At 39.4% G+C, this 13,196-nt stretch overlaps 1 protein-coding gene across 10 annotated transcripts in view; it reads left to right on the plus strand.

Moving 5' to 3' along the window:
• dlg2 (discs, large homolog 2 (Drosophila)) overlaps positions 1-13,196 on the plus strand; it is an 891,501-nt gene that overhangs the window by 492,065 nt on the left and 386,240 nt on the right. For all 10 annotated transcript variants that reach the window (XM_048533248.1, XM_048533245.1, XM_048533246.1 and 7 more), the window contains one exon: positions 1,457-1,613. In XM_048533248.1, the coding sequence (XP_048389205.1) occupies positions 1,457-1,613 (157 nt within the window). The remainder of the gene's footprint in view (positions 1-1,456; positions 1,614-13,196) is intronic.

Below are 13,196 nucleotides of genomic sequence, written 5' to 3' on the forward strand. Positions count from 1 at the left end.
AAGGGCCATTGGACCTGAAACATTAACTCTGTTCTTTTCTCCGCAGATGCTGCCAGACCTGCTGAACTCTTCCAGCAACTTTGTTTTTGTTCCTGATTCACAGCATCCACTGTTCTTTCAGTTTTTATAATTTTCTACATTTCTAGCTACATGCCATTCAAGGGAAAACAAACATGAAACGGAATGAATGAATTAATCCCTGAAACTAAACATCAGAATTGCGTAAATTAACTGTATCTATTGGCTGCAACACAAGCACCACATGAGTGATTTCAGCATGAGATAATATTAAATATTGATTGACTAGTTACCTGAGCATGGGACCAATGTTTTGATTACCTACAACTAGTTAAAGCGAATTTGACCTCTGAAACTGATGTTGCAATGTGGTTGAAATGTTGTGGGAGCTAAACCTGACCTTAGAACACCAGAAGGATGGTACAATGTGGAAGAATGCAGGTTCTAAAGATCTTGAACATGAGAATACAAGAACGAAGAAAAGGACAGCAGTTGACCACCCCTTCCACAAGCCTGCTGTCTCTTTCAATTTGATCATGGCTGATTTACCTTGATTTCACCTTCCTGTACTGTTCCCGTTATGCTTGATCCGCTTAGTAGCCAGAGGCCTCTTGATCCCTGCCTTTAATATACTAAAGTTGGAGCTTCCACTGCTTGCTGAGACAGCAAATTTCAAGGATTCACAACCATCTTTTAAATAAAGAAATTTCACCTCATCTTAATTCTAAATACTAGGGCTCTGGACTGTAGCTATGACCACTGGTTCTCAATCTCCTACTTGGGGAAATATTCTCCCAGCGTCAACCTGGAAAACTGAAGATTTTGAAAGGCTGGAATGTCATCACAGATTTGGGCAGAATAGAGAAAATTCATTGACAATTATGAGAAAAAAATTGAGTGCAGTGTACATTCTGCAAATTTAAAAAGGTTTTGTTCTGTGCTTGCTGGAAAACTACTTGACTTATTTTCAAATTTAAGGTGACGTTAGGGTGAACATTTTCAAGTTTAACTGAACAATTATAAGAATAACGCAGCTATTAAAAATGTAAGGTTTTATCTCTTCACCCATCTTATCCATTGAAACTGAAAAAGATTTTTCAAATTAGGAATGATTTCACTAAAATCTAATTTGACTTGAATTTTTCTTTATTTTTGCCAAAGGTTCCTATTCCTGAAACTTCTCCAGTTAATCAGCTATTTGTTTTTATATAACTTAATGATTAGCATTGACAAAATGCAGACATCATAAACCATGTAATAATTTTAAATCCTTCAGAAATTGGAAACAGAATGATTGATTCTCTAATGATGCAACTTTTGTGACTAGTTTGTTTGGTGTAAATCACTGGCACCAATCTATGTTCTTAACAAACAGGTTAAAAGTAAAGAAAATAGCTTTAAATTCCCTGACTTTCGTATTACTTTCTTATATTTACAGGGAACCAAGGAAATTTGTGCTTCACAGAGGATCTGGTGGATTAGGCTTTAACATTGTTGGGGGTGAAGATGGTGAAGGAATATTCATTTCGTTTATCCTGGCAGGTGGCCCAGCAGATCTCAGTGGGGAGCTGCGAAGAGGTGACCAAATTCTATCAGTAAGTTTTTGCATTTTGGTGCAGCTTTGTTTAAAAGCTCCTGTTATGTGATTATTGATGAATTGCATCCAATGTATGATATGAACAGGAATGTTGCAGAAATCATGCACAAGGAAAGAACTTTGAATAAGAGAGTGATTAGTGCCCAACTCTCAAACCACGAAACCAAAATTGATGAGCAAGAATACTGCTCAAAATTGCTTGTGATTGGAAAGTGACCAGTGTGCTGCTGAAGGCAATCGCACCTCAAGAAGCAATAGTGAAACAGCAAGAACTGCAGATGTTGGAGTCAGAGATAACACTGTGTGGAGCTGGAGGAACACAGTAGGCCAGACTGCATCAGAGGAGCAGGAAAGACGTTTTGGTCAGACTCTTCTTTAGAGAAAGGGTCCTTTCTGAAGAAGGATACAGACTCAAAACATCAACTTTACTGCCCTTCTGATACTGCCTTACCTACGATGTTCCTCCAGCTTCACACTGCATTATCAAGAAGCAATGCTTTTATCATTGTCAGGTGAAATTTAAGCGGCAATGTACCCAAATCATAGTGTGTCAGGATAGCCAGGAAGGAAATCTGGATGAAACAAATTAAAAGTGTCAGACTGCAGCCTGCAGTTTTAATAAATTCATAGGTTCATAAGAAATAGGGGCAGAATTAAGTCATTTTGCCCATCGAATCAGCTCCACCATGTGATTATGGCTGATATGCCCCTCACCCCCATTTTCCTGCCTTCTCCTCATAAACCTTCAAACATTACCAATTAAACATCTATCTAACTCCTCTTTAAATTTACACACTGTCCCAGAATCCACAGCACTTTCGGGTAGTGAATTCCACAGATTCATCACTCTTTGAAAGAAATAGTTTCTCCTCCGTTCTTTTGTAGATTTGCTTCCCCTTATTCCTAGACTATGACCTCCAATTCTAGAATGCCTCATAAGAAGGAGCACCTGCCCCGTGTCTATTTTATCTATACCCTTTATCATCTTGAATACCTCAATTAGATCTCCCCTCATTCTTCTAAATTCCAGACGGTATAGACCTCAGCTGTTAAATTCCTCTTCATACAACAAACCCCTCATCCTTGGGATCAGTCTAGTGAACCTCCTTTGAACTGTCTCCAATGCAATACACCTCAAATAAGAAGACGAAAACTGTGCACAGTACTCCAGGTGCATTCTCAGTAATGCCTTGTGTAATTGCAATAATACTTCCTTACCTTTATATACTATTTCTTTAGCTATAAAAGCCAACATTCCATTTGTTTTTTTTTATTATCTGCTCTACCTGCATGCTAGTTTTCTGTGACTCATGAACAAGGACAGCCAGATCCCTGTGCACCAGAGTACCCCAAAGTCTCTCCTCATTTAGATGGTAGGTTGCCTTCCTAATTTTCCAACCAAAATGCATGACCTCATACCTATCCGCATTAAACTCCATCTGCTTCACTTTGGTCCACTCTCTTAACCTATCTATATCCATTTGTAAGGTTCTTATTTCCTAATTGCAATTTACTGACCTGCCTATTTTTTGTGTCATCTGCAAATTTGGCCAAAGTGCCTTCTATCCCTGTATCCAAGTCATTAATGTAGACGGTAAATAAGTGTGGCCAAGGACCAAACCCTGTGCCCTCCACTTGTCACTTCTTGCCATCTCGAAAAAAAGAATTTATTCTGACACTGTCTTTAGACCAACAGCCAATCACCTATCCAAGCTAATAAACTATCCCTAATCCCCAATCTTGTGAATTAATTGTTAATTAATTAATTAGCCTTTTATGCGGCACCTTACCAAATGACTTTCGGAAGTCCGGATATATTACATCTACAAGATTCCAATGATCTTTGCTTGTTACATCTTTGAAGAATGCTAGCAAATTAGTCATACATGATTTGCCTTTCATAAAACCATGCTGACTCTGATGGATAGCGTTTCAACTTTCCAAATGTCCTGATATTGCTTCCTTGATAATTGATTCTAACACTTTGCCAACAACAGATGTTAAGATAACCAGTCTGTACTTTCCCACATATTGCCTCCCCTCCCCGACCCCGGCCTTTTTGAAAAGGACTGTTACATTTGCATTTTACCAGTCCACTGGAACCTTTCCCATGTCCAGGGAATTTTGGAATATTGTGCCCAATGGATCCACTAACTCTGCTGCCACTTCCTTTAGTACCCTAGGATGTAGGTCATCAGATCTGGGGAACTTATCTGTCCTCAATCCTAATAGTTTGATGAGTACCTGTTCCCTATCGATGTTGATTTTTCTAAGTTCTGCCCCTTCTTTTACCTCTGACTTGCCCGTTCCAATAGAAACAGTACTATTGTCCTCCACTGTGAAAACTGAGCCGAAGTATTGATTTAGCATCTCAGCTATTTCAGTGTTCCCCACTATTAATTCTCTGGTTTCATCTTCTAAGGGACCAACATTCACTTTAGTGACTCTCTTCCACCTTATATACCTATAGAGGCTTTTGGTGTCCTTTTTAATATTTTGAGCTAGTTTTCTTTCCTAGTTTATTTTAACTATTTTTATTAATGTTTTAGTATCCCTATGTTTATGTTTGAAAGTTTCCCAATCTTCCAGCCTGCCACTGGCCTTTGCAATCTGGTATCCCTTAGTTTTTGACTTTATATTGATCTTGACTTCCTTGTTTAGCCTTGCATGTTTTTTTACTCCCTTACCATCTTTCTTCCTCACTGGCATATATTTTAATTGAATGTGGTACTGAACTATTCTGGAAGCAGCCTAAACTACACTACATCAACCAATTTTGGGAAGAGAGCTGAAATTAACATTGGATTCCCAATTTTCAGAAAAATAGAGTTGTGGCCTAGACCATTATGGGATACCAAATCAACATTATGTATGGTATGTCAAGCAGCATCTCAGGAGCACAAAAGCTGACGTTTCGGGCCTAGACCCTTCATCAGAGAGGGGGATGGGGGGAGGGAACTGGAATAAATAGGGAGAGAGGGGGAGGCGGACCGAAGATGGAGAGTAAAGAAGATAGGTGGAGAGAGTGTAGGTGGGGAGGTAGGGAGGGGATAGGTCAGTCCAGGGAAGACGGACAGGTCAAGGAGGTGGGATGAGGTTAGTAGGTAGCGGGGGGTGCGGCTTGGGGTGGGAGGAAGGGATGGGTGAGAGGAAGAACCGGTTAGGGAGGCAGAGACAGGTTGGACTGGTTTTGGGATGCAGTGGGTGGGGGGGAAGAGCTGGGCTGGTTGTGTGGTGCAGTGGGGGGAGGAGACGAACTGGGCTGGTTGAGGGATGCAGTAGGGGAAGGGGAGATTTTGAAACTGGTGAAGTCCACATTGATACCATATGGCTGCAGGGTTCCCAGGCGGAATATGAGTTGCTGTTCCTGCAACCTTCGGGTGGCATCATTGTGGCAGTGCAGGAGGCCCATGATGGACATGTCATCAAGAGAATGAACCAAGCGGAGGCTTGGGGACCGCTTTGCAGAACACCTCCGCTCAGTTCGCAAAAAACAACTGCACCTCCCAGTCGCAAACCATTTCCACTCCCCCTCCCATTCTCTTGATGACATGTCCATCATGGGCCTCCTGCACTGCCACAATGATGCCACCCGAAGCCTCTATAGGTATATAAGGTGGAAGAGAGTCACTAAAGTGAATGTTGGTCCCTTAGAAGATGAAACCAGAGAATTAATAGTGGGGAACACTGAAATAGCTGAGATGCTAAATCAATACTTCGGCTCAGTTTTCACAGTGGAGGACAATAGTACTGTTTCTATTGGAACGGGCAAGTCAGAGGTAAAAGAAGGGGCAGAACTTAGAAAAATCAACATCGATAGGGAACAGGTACTCATCAAACTATTAGGATTGAGGACAGATAAGTTCCCCAGATCTGATGACCTACATCCTAGGGTACTAAAGGAAGTGGCAGCAGAGTTAGTGGATCCATTGGGCACAATATTCCAAAATTCCCTGGACATGGGAAAGGTTCCAGTGGACTGGTAAAATGCAAATGTAACAGTCCTTTTCAAAAAGGCCGGGGTCGGGGAGGGGAGGCAATATGTGGGAAAGTACAGACTGGTTATCTTAACATCTGTTGTTGGCAAAGTGTTAGAATCAATTATCAAGGAAGCAATATCAGGACATTTGGAAAGTTGAAACGCTATCCATCAGAGTCAGCATGGTTTTATGAAAGGCAAATCATGTATGACTAATTTGCTAGCATTCTTCAAAGATGTAACAAGCAAAGATCATTGGAATCTTGTAGATGTAATATATCCGGACTTCCGAAAGTCATTTGGTAAGGTGCCGCATAAAAGGCTAATTAATTAATTAACAATTAATTCACAAGATTGGGGATTAGGGATAGTTTATTAGCTTGGATAGGTGATTGGCTGTTGGTCTAAAGACAGTGTCAGAATAAATTCTTTTTTTCGAGATGGCAAGAAGTGACAAGTGGAGGGCACAGGGTTTGGTCCTTGGCCACACTTATTTACCGTCTACATTAATGACTTGGATACAGGGATAGAAGGCACTTTGGCCAAATTTGCAGATGACACAAAAAATAGGCAGGTCAGTAAATTGCAATTAGGAAATAAGAACCTTACAAATGGATATAGATAGGTTAAGAGAGTGGACCAAAGTGAAGCAGATGGAGTTTAATGCGGATAGGTATGAGGTCATGCATTTTGGTTGGAAAATTAGGAAGGCAACCTACCATCTAAATGAGGAGAGACTTTGGGGTACTCTGGTGCACAGGGATCTGGCTGTCCTTGTTCATGAGTCACAGAAAACTAGCATGCAGGTAGAGCAGATAATAAAAAAAAACAAATGGAATGTTGGCTTTTATAGCTAAAGAAATAGTATATAAAGGTAAGGAAGTATTATTGCAATTACACAAGGCATTACTGAGAATGCACCTGGAGTACTGTGCACAGTTTTCGTCTTCTTATTTGAGGTGTATTGCATTGGAGACAGTTCAAAGGAGGTTCACTAGACTGATCCCAAGGATGAGGGGTTTGTTGTATGAAGAGGAATTTAACAGCTGAGGTCTATACCGTCTGGAATTTAGAAGAATGAGGGGAGATCTAATTGAGGTATTCAAGATGATAAAGGGTATAGATAAAATAGACACGGGGCAGGTGCTCCTTCTTATGAGGCATTCTAGAATTGGAGGTCATAGTCTAGGAATAAGGGGAAGCAAATCTACAAAAGAACGGAGGAGAAACTATTTCTTTCAAAGAGTGATGAATCTGTGGAATTCACTACCCGAAAGTGCTGTGGATTCTGGGACAGTGTGTAAATTTAAAGAGGAGTTAGATAGATGTTTAATTGGTAATGTTTGAAGGTTTATGAGGAGAAGGCAGGAAAATGGGGGTGAGGGGCATATCAGCCATAATCACATGGTGGAGCTGATTCGATGGGCAAAATGACTTAATTCTGCCCCTATTTCTTATGAACCTATGAATTTATTAAAACTGCAGGCTGCAGTCTGACACTTTTAATTTGTTTCATCCAGATTTCCTTCCTGGCTATCCTGACACACTATGATTTGGGTACATTGCCGCTTAAATTTCACCTTACAATGATAAAAGCATTGCTTCTTGATAATGCAGTGTGAAGCTGGAGGCCTGCTGTGTTCATCCAGCCTCACATTTTATTATCTTGGAATCTCCAGCATCTGCAGTTCCCATTATCTCTTATGTATGGTATGCTCTGATTGACAACCTGCATAGTGCAGTATATGTTATTTGCCTGAAAAATAGCTTATTTTATCTGTCTTAAGTTTTGCTTTGAATAATTATCCGCGCATTGTATTTAAATTTTGTAATATGTAAATGTTTTATTATATTAAAAGAGCCTTATAAATGTAACTCATTATTGTCATTGATTCATAATAAAAGTACCAAATAAATCTCCAGTTCAGTGTTTCAATTGACGGAAAATCACAAAAAATGCTACATGTAAGTAAGGACCCTGAAGTTTAAATATTGATTGCAATTATCCTTCATGAATGTTTAAAATTACTACATGGCTTATTCTTTTCTGTGCTGGCACGAAATATTGTGTTGCAGTTTGACACTTTAGTTAGATTGAACTTCTTGTCAAATGCTGAATGAAGGAATTCAGATATTGAATCATTGTATGATTTTTAAAATCTGATCTTTTACATTCAGATGAAATAAAAAATACGAGGAGTGAGAGTTGGAAACATATAATTCTCATGCACCTAATTGTTCCTGTTTTTGACAAGAATCGATTTTCTCATGTCAGTGTTAATTTCAAGGCACCTGTTTTGCCAACCTCAAAGAGAATGATGCAATAATAAAAATGACAGATTACATTTAGGAAGTGGAGATGTTTTTCTGTTTGTCACAAAGTTAAATCTAATTGATTGCTGTGTTTTGTCCTTATTTTTGCATTAATATGTTTTGAAAGTGATACAGAAGCTCCAAAACTTAGTGAAATAGCACACACAAGATGTTCTGTTTTTGATTTTTTTTTTACATCCTGTGTTTGGGATTATGACATATGTTTTGAAGACACTGTCAGTGAGACCTTTTATCAAGATTAAATTTCAGCTGTGTATTCAGATATAAATTTGTTTGCTCTATAAAATATCTATGTACATTTTTGCATAGACTTTAGTTGCTACGTAGGTAAATTGTTGATCTTTCTACTCCGTCTATATGAAAACAAAATATAAGTAAGCTAGAGACAATGTTTTTGTTAATACCCGTGGAAAAATGAAAGCAACTCATTGAAGCTGTAAGTAGTGAGAACTGCATGTCTTTAGCTCCCAGTAGTTCTTATAATTGTAAGTTATAGAACAAATAATATTGTATTTAAATATATATTACATAGTAGGCTCCTAGGCAGACTGAAATTACTAAGTTGACAGAATTTGATGTGTTCTCGAAAAAAAGCCCTCAAATCATTTTTTTCTCTCTTAGGAATTCTGAATGCTGCCAGAAGAGGGCAGTATCCAATCAAACATGAATTTCATGCGTTGCTTTACATGATTGTTTACTCTTATGGGTAACAGAAATTCTTGGCATTCTGTGTTAACAGCAATTTACATTTCATACAACAATATTATTATAGGAAAACACCCCTAGGTGCCTCACAGAAATGTAATAACACATAAATTGACATTGAAGCGAGAAATAGATATTGATGAAGAGGGGATTGGGAGGTAGATGGGGTGGTAACTAAAAGCTTTGTCAAAGATGTGGATTTTAAGTCTTAATGGACATGAAACCAGATGAGACGGACTAAGTAATAGGGAGCAAATTCCAGAGCTTAGGCAGAACCTGTAGAAGTGAGGTGAAGGGAATGCAAAATAGGCCAGAATTGCAACAGCCCAGAGTTATAGGGCTGGAGGAACTTTTAATTTGGAGATACTGGAGGATCAAGAGCCAATGTAGATCAGTGTCCACTAGGGAGATGCATGAGCAGGACTAAATGTGATTTTGGATATGGACAGTAAAGGATAGAGTGGGAAGAAGTTATTGGAGGGTGATCGATACCAGGCCATCCAGAAGGCTATGAGCATGGTTGTCTGGAAGTGAGAATAAAAATGATAATTTTACAGATGGGTTGAGAAAGAGCTAGAGATGTGTGATATTCCAAGGTTGTAAATAAGTAAGCTTTTCGATGTAAAGGATGTGGTGTAAAAAGTACTGCACAGTCAAATAGGACAAAAAATTAGTACTGGGATATGAATACAAATAGAACAAGCTTCACTAACCTGGAAATCTGATGGTTTGGCATCTGCTTGAACCTCCATACCCCATTATCTGCTCAGAGATGCAATTATCTCTCTTCTCTGCAGTCTTGGGCCGTGTTAACAAATCAATGCAAAATGTCCTAATACTAACTCGTACTTTTCAGACGTTTTGTCACCATTCTAGGTAACATCATCAGTGAGCCTCCGATGAAGCGCTGGTGTTATGTCCCACTTTCTATTTATCAGGAAATGACATCAACAACCCAAGGAAACCTAAACAGATAAATAGAAAGCGGGACATAACACCAGCACTTCATTGGAGGCTCACTGATGATGTTACCTAGAATGGTGATGAAACGTCTGAAAACTAACCTTCCAGCTCAGCGAGCAAACTCACATCCAGAAACTCAACCTGAGCTACAAATCTTCTCAAAACTCGCTACTAACTCGTACGCTGCTTTCAGTAGTCCATTACACCCTACCTTTAAAGTTAAATTTCTGGATGGGCCTGTGTCAGTAAGATTTGAAAGTGAGCAATGTTAACACCTAAAGGTTATATTGCCCTTGGGAGGATAATGTGACAAAATTTGCTACGATCCACAGAGAGAGTCCCCACAGTGAAACTTGCTGAAAATGACACATGGCTGAGTTTTGGTAAGATTCAGCCTCTTTTGTATAAATTTCCCAGATTGTTAGCATAACTTCTGAATTAAGTTTGGTGGATAAATTTGTTGTATGTTCATATAAAGGGACCCATTACGAATGAACTGAACATACTGATGCCAAGATTTAATTCAGTAATGGGTTGGTATAGATTTCCTCACCCCAAATCTTAGATGCAGGAAGGCATGATATTTATCTCCTTGTGCTCAAAGGGGCTGAGTAGCTAGAGTGATCTTCCCATTTGAGAAACCCCTACTTTGTAAGTTACTACACCAAGCGGAGTAGTAGCAGAGACAAGATAGTGTCTTGGTGTAAAATTGATGTACAAATTAACAGAAATTTTTGCAAAATTTCTAAGAAAATTTGTAACTAATGTATCATGTTGATCATAGTTTTGGATAAAAGGATGCTTTGGGATAATGAACAGAAATTGTTGGATTATTAGGTGTCTGATAAGAGAAACAGTAAAAATGGCAGAATTGTAATGATTGGCCCTTCATTTATTATGGAAGGTTAATAAAAGAACAGAAACACAAAAGTTAGGAGTAGGCTTTGTTTGTCTATTGTCTCTGTAGATTTAAATAGCCAACCATTCTGGTACACCTGAAAACATATGCCATTTAAACGTAGAATTCAGTTGGCTTATTCAGGCTTCTTGGTACGTTAAGTTATTTTCTTCCTCTAATTTTCTCCCTACCGTCCCTCCTCTGCCCACTCATCTACTGCTGTGTCCCAATTGACCGGATTCTATATTGCCATACCTTCACAATTCCTCATCAAATGCTTCTAAGACTCCTTCCAGAACTTGCTATTAGTGTTGTGGGTGTCTCTACGGCCCAAGGACTGCAATCTTCTTATATCAATGATCTTATATCAGTTTGTTCTTGATGTAATCCTGCGTGATCTCTTTAGGTTAAAAACGGTTATTAACTCTAGTTTTCCATTAACTTTAAGCAATTTAATTCAATAATAGAAGTAAAAGTTTTCCCAGAGAGAAAATAATGTCTTCTTGTTCAACTTTATTCTGGTGAACAGAACTTAAATGATGTGATGATCATTTCCTGGTCCTGAGAGTTGGGAACTCTATAGCCACTTGTTCACCTCTGCCATTGCCTTCAACATTAATTCCTTCATTGCTTAATTGCAGCAGCAAGATACACTGCAGAAACTCATTAAGGCTCCTTCAACAGCACATTGAATTGAATTAGCTTTGTTGTCACATTTACTCAAATGAGTACAGTGAAAAGTTTGTAAGCCGTCACGTACGGCGCCATCTTAGGTACAAAGATACCGAGGTACAGCTTCTTCAATTACAAGATTAGTGACAGTGCACCAACATGGCACCATCTTAGGTACAGAGTACCTCAAATACAATCCTTAGTTACAGATTAGACCTAATCCACAAAGTCTACCACCTGGAAACATAAAGGCAGGAGATGCATGGGAACAACACTACCTCTAGGTTCCCCTTCAAGTTACATGCCATCTTGACATGGAACTGTATTGCCATACCTTTACAGTCGTTTGTTAAAATTCCTGGAACTCCTTCCAGGATTCCTTCACAATGATGTGGGGGTCCCTACAGTCAAAGGATTACAATGATTCAAGAACTCAACTCAACATCACCTTTGCCAGTGCAATTAGACGTGGACAATAGCCCAAGCTTTGTGCACATCCCAATGTATGAATAAAAAATTATCCTATTGTTATAACGGACCATCAATGTTCAAGTTTCATCATTTGACGCTTTCATGGATTAAAAATAGTTTTGAAAAGCATACTACTGACCTGGTTAGACACAAAATAAAAACTGCAGATGCTGGAATCCAAGGTAGACAGGCTGAAAGTATACAGCAGGCCAGGCAGCATCTGGAGGGAAGGAGAAAGTTCTCAACTCCCAGGACCAGTACATGATTATGCATTACTTGAGTTCTGTTGCTGAAATATAGTTTATTTGCAAGTTTCAGGTTTGGATCCTAGATTTTTTCTTGAACTGAGCACACTGCAGGCAGCGAATCATTTCAAAATTATCATGCAAGTATAAATAAAACAACAGATGTGAAGTCACTAATGCCTCGCTGAGTTTCATTGCTTCTCTTTTGTAGTAAAAGCCACTTCCACATCTTCCAAATGAATTGCCTGGGCATCTCAGGTGATCAAAGCAACCAGGTCAATTGTATAAGGTAGACAGACAGGAGGCTGGAAGAACACAGCAGGCCAGGCAGCATCAGGAGGAATGGAGAAGTCAATATTTTGGGTATTAGGATCTCGGCATCCTACAATGATCCTGGGGGAAGACAGCTTCACCCCATCCGATAAGATCCTGAGGTCCCTGTCCTCAAATCATGTTGCCAATTTCTCCTTATTTATCTTGTTCTCCACTGGACATGTCTGCAATTGTGCAGTTCAACTGCAGAATGGCAGTGCTTGTCTGGTGAGCAACGGTGTTTCGAAGATGCATCTGGTGCCAATGATGTAAGTCTATTTTGGGATATTAGGCCATTGGCAAGTTCTTCAGGCTGCAGCGAGCAGTAGAATTGGGCTAGCATCAGACAAAAAACGCACCTGGGGACAAGATAGATACTTAATGACGTGTTTGAAACTGTAGCTCGAGAATTCTTCTGGGCCCCATAGATACAAACCCTCCCTGAAACTCAATGAAAATGACACTTAGCCAAAGAAGTTGTAAGATTCAGCCTAAAGCCATTAACTTTGTTCCTTTATTATTTTTATGCCCTCTAGAATTGGGTGTTGAATTTGTATTCTCAACACATTTTCTAAGGATCTGTTTACTATTTCCCATCTAATACCTTTCTTGCCTTATCTCTAATCCTTGATTTACACATCTTCCCAAATGTGATCTCTTACCCTACACCTTAATTTAATATCCTGTCTGTTCCATGGTTCACAAGAACACTGGTCCCAGCATAGCTTTAGGGGTTGACCATCCCAACAGCATAGCCCCCACTACACAAGTGCTGATGTTAGTGCCCCAAAACCAGAAACTAATTCTCCCATTCCTTCTCTTTTCAAGTTCTGCTCATATTAACTAAGCAGAACCTCTTTCCTTATTCTGCTTTGTCATTGGTACATCTTTGTACCATGATGACTAGATTCTCCCGTTTTCACTGTAAGTTGATCTCTAACCAGAGGAGTTGTCCTAAGCCCTGGCACCAGGTAGGCTTTGCAGCCTTTTGAACCTTATTCT

This window comes from Stegostoma tigrinum, chromosome 6, assembly GCF_030684315.1.
Source record: "Stegostoma tigrinum isolate sSteTig4 chromosome 6, sSteTig4.hap1, whole genome shotgun sequence".
In the NCBI taxonomy this organism is placed as follows: Eukaryota; Metazoa; Chordata; class Chondrichthyes; order Orectolobiformes; family Stegostomatidae; genus Stegostoma; species Stegostoma tigrinum.